The sequence below is a fragment of the Setaria viridis genome, chromosome 2 (genome assembly GCF_005286985.2).
Source record: "Setaria viridis chromosome 2, Setaria_viridis_v4.0, whole genome shotgun sequence".
NCBI lineage: Eukaryota > Viridiplantae > Streptophyta > Magnoliopsida > Poales > Poaceae > Setaria > Setaria viridis.
In genome coordinates this window covers 31970460-31978627 of record NC_048264.2, presented here as the reverse complement: position 1 = coordinate 31978627, position 8168 = coordinate 31970460, and the positions used below count along the sequence as shown (strand labels likewise).

At 44.2% G+C, this 8168-nt stretch overlaps 1 protein-coding gene across 2 annotated transcripts; it reads right to left on the bottom strand.

Moving 5' to 3' along the window:
* Window positions 1–849: 849 nt before the first annotated feature.
* Window positions 850–6209, bottom strand: LOC117844588 (uncharacterized). 2 transcript variants are annotated; one of them, XM_034725309.2, is made up of 8 exons: window positions 5778–6209; window positions 5096–5177; window positions 4872–4979; window positions 4012–4788; window positions 2984–3338; window positions 2646–2727; window positions 2277–2510; window positions 850–1600 (listed from the first exon to the last, which is right to left on the bottom strand). In XM_034725309.2, exons 1-7 carry the CDS (start codon window positions 5979–5981, stop codon window positions 2298–2300), a joined length of 1821 nt encoding a protein of 606 aa, XP_034581200.1. In that variant the 5' UTR covers window positions 5982–6209; the 3' UTR covers window positions 850–1600; window positions 2277–2297. The 2 variants fall into 2 exon arrangements, with proteins under 2 accessions (XP_034581200.1, XP_034581199.1); XM_034725308.2 differs by having other exon boundaries at window positions 4872–4988; window positions 5778–6207.
* Window positions 6210–8168: the final 1959 nt, after the last annotated feature.

The window sequence follows — 8168 nt, the reverse complement described above, 5'->3', positions numbered from 1 at the left end:
TCAACTCTGAACAGTAAAAATTGGTACCATTAGATCCGCATTTAAAACTATTTACAATTATTAGTATTTTGTAGTTATGATAATACAATATTATAGAAAAACTCAACCAATTCGATCTTTGACAATCAAAGAAAAAAAATGAATGGAAATTATTTTTTAGCTTCGGATGTCAGTTTTCCGTTAAGAGGAATATTGTTCTGATTTCTAAAGCCGTATTTTCGCGATAGGATACGGTCTTTCAACCTGCCACCTCTTAATCAGGCCAGTAAGTTTCCATCCAAAGCCTGTCAATGTTGATAATCTGACTCACGTCTAATCTACTCCCTCCGTCCCAAAATAAATACACTTCTAAAATTTAGGTAAAATTTGGGGAAGAGATCAATGATAGAACTATAAAATGTAAGGATTGCACTTTAGGAGGAGAGAAAATAGAAAAAAGCATTGCACTTTGGAAGGAGAGAAAATAGAAAAAGATAACTATGAGTTAAGTGGTTCTATTTCTATATATGCACTTATTTTATTTTAGGATAAATTTTGAACTCTAAAAATAAAAATGAAACGTATTTAGTATGGGACGGAGGGAGTAGATACATCATGTGACATGGATTGTTGCGATCATATCACAGTCGGGCAGCAGTGAAGAGAAGAAAACACAAGAGTAATAATTATATATGCACACATCAACTCATCAAGTGCGGGAACACTAGCAGTCAACCACGGACAGATGCACGCAGCACGAGCGAGCAGGTGCACAACAAACTAGCCTTGTCAAAAGCCATCTTATCCTGTCCGACCAAATGGCCCACTGAAAGATAATGTAAAATATGCCACCCAAGCGTGCGAAGAATATGTCAAAAGAAACCACTAACATTCCAGATGAAAACTGCTGTAAAAACACCCACAACATAGGAAACAGATGCTGTAATGCCAAAGGTATATATGTACATTTGCAAAGATATTCTAAAGTATCCAGGCCAAACCAGCATCTCAAGTTCCTAAAAGAGGTACACACCGACGCTGATGCTGAAAGCAAATGCAAGCAGCCACCACCATCGCATGCTTGTAAAGCACTGTACCAAACAAAAGCAACAAAGTAGCATGGTTCCCTTGCAACATCAGCAGGGTGCTCACCAGCACAAGCAGGCAATGCTTTCTCCTCATACCTGAAGATTCTGTTGTCTCTCGATCTGGAATTGCACTTCGTATGATCCATATCAGCTCTGGCAAGCCCACAGCCATCACAGGCTCACAGTGCCTAGCTACAGCATACAAGGCTGGCTAGGAAATGGAACAATGATAAAGGAAGCCTCTATCGTTATGCCGGGGCATCGACCACATGGGGTGTATGCAGAACCATTCCCCCTTTCGTTCGTGGCTCCATTTTCTTTTGTCCCCTTGGCGCAATCGAAACTAACACAGAGCAGCACTGTAGATATTGCACGGTCCCTATCGTAGCAGCTGCAGCTAGCATCTTTGGAAGATTTGAGTACGTAAGTTCCAGATGCAGAAGTATCGTTATTATGTACTGAAATATGATGGATGTCTGAACTTCTCCCTGATTTTGATGTAGAGAATCCAAAGGAATTCCTCGGGCCGAATCCTGAAAATAACAAGTCTTGATGTTAAAAGTATAAACAAGTCATGGTTCTAGGAAAAGGAAATCGGTGCTGAAATACTTGGCATCTGAGTATCTGACCACACGATAAAAACAGGCTTGAGAATCTGTCTTGGTATGCATGGAGAAGCTATTAATAGATGAAGTATTATTTCAGGCAATTTTACAACCTCAACAACCGAACTAGACTCAAGATTGTTAACCTCAGGACTTGCATAGCAAAGATTCTGAATAATGTATATCCATAAGAGAACCTATAAAACTGAAGGAGCTGACCAATAGAATATGACACAAATTCCGTGGATGTTAAAAAGTTGCGTGATTTATATGAGTATATATCAATATCGCTCTTTTAGCCCAATCTGCCAGATTTGTGAAAGCAATCATGATGATTTCACATTGGCTGGCACAGGTTTGAACACTCTGCAAACATCAAATCGACTAAAGTGGTCGACATACTAGGCAAAAGGTTGGCTGGCAATTTCCTTGTCAGCATACTACTATCTTGCCTGAATCCTGATGCTATAGAGAGTGCAGTACAGATGCTGCTGCAAGGGCAGCTAATACTGCTCACTGAGAAACAGAACATCAAAACTACTTGAAAATTCAATACCAAAGAAAAAACCATTCAATGCACAGTAACAGTCCGAAAGCAACTTACTCAATTGTGGAGGCACATGTATCAGAAAGCATGACATGTGAAGCAGCCACTCAGCGAACTGATTTGGCCATTCTTGCTAAGCTGTGCTGTCTTTTTTGCCTTCCTAGAGCCTTTTTCATCTTGGTTTGCTGTTGCTGCATCACGCTCACGCATCACCTGCGCTTTTCTTTGGGCAGACTTGAGTGTGTTCAAAATCTTGTCAAGTGAAGATGATCTTTTCTTCTCGAGCTTAATCTGATATTATTATAGAAGTGTGGGCACAAAATAGATAGCATTAGAAAATAGATCAATTGTTGTAGTACAAATAATACTAGCATCAATTTAGTTAAAAATAGCACAATACAATTAGAAATAGAGCAAAGAACATACCACTAACTTCTGAATTGCTGCCTCAGCTTTTGCTTTTTGAATATTCTCCCATGCAGTAATTTTTGCGTCCTCTCTCTCAATCCTTATAATATTATAGAGAGTTATCAGCTTTCACAATTTGTGGGCATAAATATATATTGAAAAGGTATTGATAAATTGTAAAGACTTGGGCACATATTAGACAGATAAGCAGGACAAGAGACTTCAGGACACATAACATTATTTGGAAATTAGACTTCAAGTACTACGATAATAAACTACTGGCTCAAAAGAATACATGTGCCCAAGAGAAATGCACATCAAGAAACAAAACAGCTGAATATGTAATGATCCCTTACCTAGATATGCACTTTGCTTCGGCAAAGCCCCAGGACGAAGATTTTGATTCCACTGTCTTTTCCTTCCACTCTATTATGTTTGTTGAATTCTTATTAGATGATCGTGTTACATTTTTCTTTGACCACCTAGTCAGAGTCACTCGATCATCCATCTGAACATCCCTGATCTCAAGATCTGAGAAACAGCTCTCGCTCTCTTTGACTTGTTGCGTCGACAATGAACGGGTAAATGTTGGTCTGGTGTTGGGCGAAGAGGACCTACTTAGCTCTGGGCTAGTTTGAGTTGCAGCATCTTTCCTAGAAATCATTGAGGCAAAAGTAGTAGCTGAATCTTCTGTGATTTCAACCTGCTCACCTGAAAAGAAATTGAATGAATAGTTAGCAGATGAAGATTTACCTTCTTTTTCAGGATACCACACACAAAGGTCACTTTCTATGAATATCTGCTGTGCAAAATAGGATAAAACACTTCAACATATTATTGCCCAGAGCCTATTTTTATCATACAATTCATACGGGATTTCACATTGCCTTCTATGCTTTAGAAAACATGACAATAACTAAAGTGTTTTTTCTTCGTCAACTTAGGGGGTGTTTGGTTCTTTAGTCCAAACTAAAGTTCCTATCACATCGAATGTTTAGATACTAATTAGGAGTATTAAACATAGACTAATTACAAAACCAATTGCACAAATGGAGGCTAATTCGCGAGACAAATCTATTAAGCCTAATTAGTCCATGATTTGACAATGTGATGCTACAGTAAACATGTGCTAATCATGGATTAATTAGGCTTAATAGATTCGTCTCGTGAATTAGCCTCCATCTGTGTAATTAGTTTTATAATTAAAACATGTTTAGTCCTAATTAGTCTCCGAAGATTTGATGTAACATGGACTAGACTTCAGCTCAAGGATCCAAACGCCCCCTTACTACCGAACCATATTTTGACACTGAACAGTAGGCTAAATGGAATTAAAAACAATGATGCATATGTAATCTGTGCACAGGAAACAATTTCTAAATACCTTGGATAGATTCTTGTGTGCTAGGCAATGAAGCAGATGACTCGACAGCAGCATCTAATCGACGACGAACTCTTGATGATCGAATAGCATGAGACACACCATTCGGTGCGCAAAACCTGACACTGCTTCCTATGGCGGTTTCGTCACCAGCTGGTCTACCCAAATACATTCCATTTGCATTTTTCCCACCACAAACATGTTCCGGCATTAGTACTCCTGCCATGAAAGGTGAATTTGATGTAATAGGCCCAGCTCTCCCACTGTCAAGCAATGACACCGAAGAAACAGATGAATACTGTCCGCCAAGTCTTCCCGGAGGTCCCAAGGGGCCACTTTTAGACTTTGGTCGCCGAGCATGAGCAACCGTGCTTCTTATAAGAGCATCACTGGAATTAGGACTGAAGATCCACCTCTCAGCGTCCTCCCATTTCGAGGGCAATGTTCTCCCATTGCTGTAAGGAAATGCCATGCTGCTCCCAGGGTACCTCCTACTTGCTTTAGAAGGATGCGGCACTCTCTCAGAGCACCACCCTTTCTGGAACCCCAACACTGATGCACGGTGCCGTGGATAGTTCGGTGTTCCAGGACTATGAAACACGTCTGACCTGATGTGTGATGCTTTCATCAACCCCACACCACCAACCACGAAACTGGGAGAAAATGTGGCTCCATGAAACCCAGGGCTACTGAGGTCGAGCGAGGCTGGTCGCTGTTTCGACCCCTTCCTACCATGCAAAAGAACAGCAGCCTCCGTTCCGTACCGCTCGTTGTGGCATTCTGTCGAACAACATACAAGCATACAAAAATTGACAACCTCGCACAACCCAACCAATTGAAGACTCGAAAACCTAACACAGTACCTGGAGTGGCACGGCCTGCTAGATTTTTGGCCGATTCTTGTACCTTCGCCCACTCCTCTTCCTTCACCCCGCACAGCACCTCCTCGTCGTCCTGCCGCTCCGTGAAGGCTGCAGAAGCTTATGAACAATACGAGCTCGTTTTAAAGGGCTGTCAGGTTGCTCTCAGGCCGATTGAGACACCAGTAAGAATCCAAACTGTGAGCTGGTTACAGCGCTGTGCTTACCACTGGAGGAGGAAGTGGCCAACCCATCTGTCTCCAGATCTGTGTCTGGGTCACCATCTGGGCGCACGAACCCGGCCAAAGGCTGCAGCCAACCATCATCATAACTCCAGTGATTAAAAGTAAATCTCAAGAAAAGGAGGAGAAAAAAAGGTGAAGAGAATCCAATGGCGCCCATTTTATCGTGTCAGAAAAGGCAGCCCAACTTTTTGTTGCTAAGGATCCAGGGTGGTGATGATGATGTCTATCGCTCAAGTCAAATTTTTTCGGGCCCTCACTGCTTTGTCGATTTCGCAGCTAATCTATTCGTTTTGTACCAGTTTCTCCTTGCACATCCCATCAAAATGCCCTCTTTCTGAAAGGGTTGCGGTCACCTGAGACAGGCTATGGGCGACCTAGATCTGCACGGCGCCATGATCCACTTGCCTCCAGCTCCAGCTAGTGAAGAACTAAAAGCTTCCCATTTGTGATCATATCGAAGTGTCGAAGATTCGACCTTTTCATTCTAAAAGGTGAACGCCAGCTCAAAATTTGCGAACCTTTATCTTCCTCATGGCGCTCTATGCATGAATTGAATCAATTTGATACCAAGAAAAAAGAAAAGAAGAATCGCCCACGGCCCACGGGCCATGGATAGAACAGAAGTCGTCAGAAAGAAAGAAGCTTAGATAGAACCAGGACCAACCGAGTCGCAGCCGAAGGAGTCGCAGCAGCTGCTCCCGCCGCCGCCCGTGGAACTCGGTGAGTAGCCGTCGTCCACCTCCACCCCCCACCGCCGGCGGCGGCGCTGCATTGGCCTCTCCGGCGCCGAGACCACCTCCTCCTCCTCTCCCTCCTCCACCACCATGCCCCGAAACCCAAGCCCGGAACCGCCGCCGCCACCCCGCATTCTCTCGGAGGAAAAAAGAAACGAAATCCTTCTAGCCGCTGAACTCGCTCAATCTCCGTCGCCAGCGCATTGATAAGCGGCGGGTGTGGCAGCGGGGGCAGCGTGAGGTGTCGCCGTTTAATAGAGGTCGCTGGGGCGGACCGCGACGTGGAGGCAGGAACGGCATCTCGAGGAGGGAGACTGACACGAGGTGAAGCGAGGCGCCCGGAGGCGAGGGGAGGTGAACTGTGAGCTTCAAGAATGTCGCGTGAACATGAGATTGACTGACAGGTTCCGGATTAATTTTATTTTGGGGTGGTTCGCCCGGATCGGCGCCGACGCCCGTGCCGATGCCGTGGCAACGGACCAACGGTGCTGGAGCTGGACTGTTGCCTGGGCTCGCGGCGAACTGTGCAGAGGTGTAGTAGTTCAGCCAAACGACAGTCCTGGATCTGGTACAGAATGTGACACCGTCCTCTAGGCAAATTTCACTGCACTTGGTACCCTCTGCTCAGCTGCCGAGCTGCATCCATATGCGTAGTTCATACTTCAGAGTTTGTTTTTGGTAAAACTTGGTGTGCCGAATCCAACGGTAGCGGTTGGCGAAAGAAAAATTCAGGCAGCAAATTTTGACATTTCGGTGCTTTATGAACTCTACCATAACCATCAGTGATCAGTCCATCATGATCAAGTGTTTAATCGCCACGACTTGGATGGCACAATAGTGCTTATTCCGGACGGTTGGGGAGGTTAGGTGCTTACCCTGAACCTGCATCAACGAAGGGATGGCCATATTCAGATGAGATGACAACGCTGCAAGACGACGACGGCCAAGCGGTGGAGTCGGTGGCAGAGGCGGACGTGCGCCCGGTCCCCCTGTGCCCCGGCGCCCTGGCCCTGCGCCTGCGGCACCGGGCTGCCTCCTGACTCCCTGAGCCATCACTAGATTGCACATGGAGACGACGTGAACGGTGAACTCCTGGCCCCGCCCGGTTACCCGCGGCGTCGGCTGTTAAAGCACCAACCGATTCGGACCAGACGGCATCGTGTTTTCTGAAGTGGGCGAGGGCATCCCATTCCTGCAGTCAGGCTCATAGGACAAGGTGATTCAACAATGGCTATATTCTATCATCGAGGGCAACCTGCCGACAGATGCCGCATTTCTGAATTGATATGGTTCATCGAACATGCCATGGAACTTGGATGTGTATCGGTGCCATGAGCATCTCGTTGGTTGCGCGTAGGGAACACGAAGGTTCGAAGATTTGTAGAACCTTTCCTTCAAAGAATTTTTTTTTTGTAGAACCTCACTAGGGAGGTTGGATCGTTGCGCGTTGCCAAGACAAGGCAACCAAACCATAAAATAAGCCAGTATAGAGCCTAGTTTTTCAAGTGAACGAAGATCCTTTATAGGAATCTATCTATTGGGTGTACGACATGGCTCAACTTTTTTTTTTGAGAAAATTGGAATCGTACCTCTTCACAAAATGTGCACGTCAGTGAGTGAAATGGTCTTGCTATCATCGATTCAAGTGGCATACATAACCAAAGAAGTAATGAATAAAGTGGCAAAATTCATTTTTCTTTTTAAAAAATCTATTTTTTTAGAAAATGGAATTGTTTCCTACCTTTGCGACCGCACACAGGCAATCTTTTACAGCAAGTTCAGCTTTAAACTGGTCTAATAAAAATAAAGATAACAGTTCTAATAAAAATAAAGATAACAGTTCTAATAAAAATAAAGATAACAGTTCGCAAATAGAGGAAATAATCATAAGCAAAGTCTATTATTGCTTTTCCATCTGTTCTTAGCAAAGATATCCAAAATGATGACCTCCAATACTTTGCTTGCCGTACGGACAAACTCCCTTGTATCTTCACGCTGCAGTAGGGACCAATATCGCAGCCATGTAGTTTCTTCTTTGAATACCACACCGATGACCATCGGTAATCTTTCCGTTAGACTCCGCCTGCCATAATATCATTCTTGCTGTTGTTGCGGTGGTGGAGCTTGGGCTGTAAAGGACGAAGAAGTGATGGCCAACCAAACGTACATATTAGTACTTTCTTTACCTGCTACAAGTCAAAAGACCCCTTGGATCCATATGTAGAGCCTATTTGGTTGAGCTTCCTGGCAGCTTCTCAGCGTGAAAAGTTATATGGAAAGCTGAAATGCTCATTTTTTCTGAGCTTTTTGTAGCCTAGCTG

What these genes read in the sequence shown, in the direction of transcription:
- LOC117844588 (XM_034725308.2), bottom strand. Translation starts at nt 5,981, where the DNA reads ATGCGGGGTGGCGGCGGCGGTTCCGGGCTTGGGTTTCGGGGCATGGTG. An exon ending in CACACAAGAATCTATCCAAG is followed by an intron (nt 3,339 to 4,011) that starts GTATTTAGAAAT and finishes ATTTCTTTTCAG; the next exon opens with GTGAGCAGGTTGAAATCACA. An exon ending in GAAGCAAAGTGCATATCTAG is followed by an intron (nt 2,728 to 2,983) that starts GTAAGGGATCAT and finishes TAATATTATAAG; the next exon opens with GATTGAGAGAGAGGACGCAA.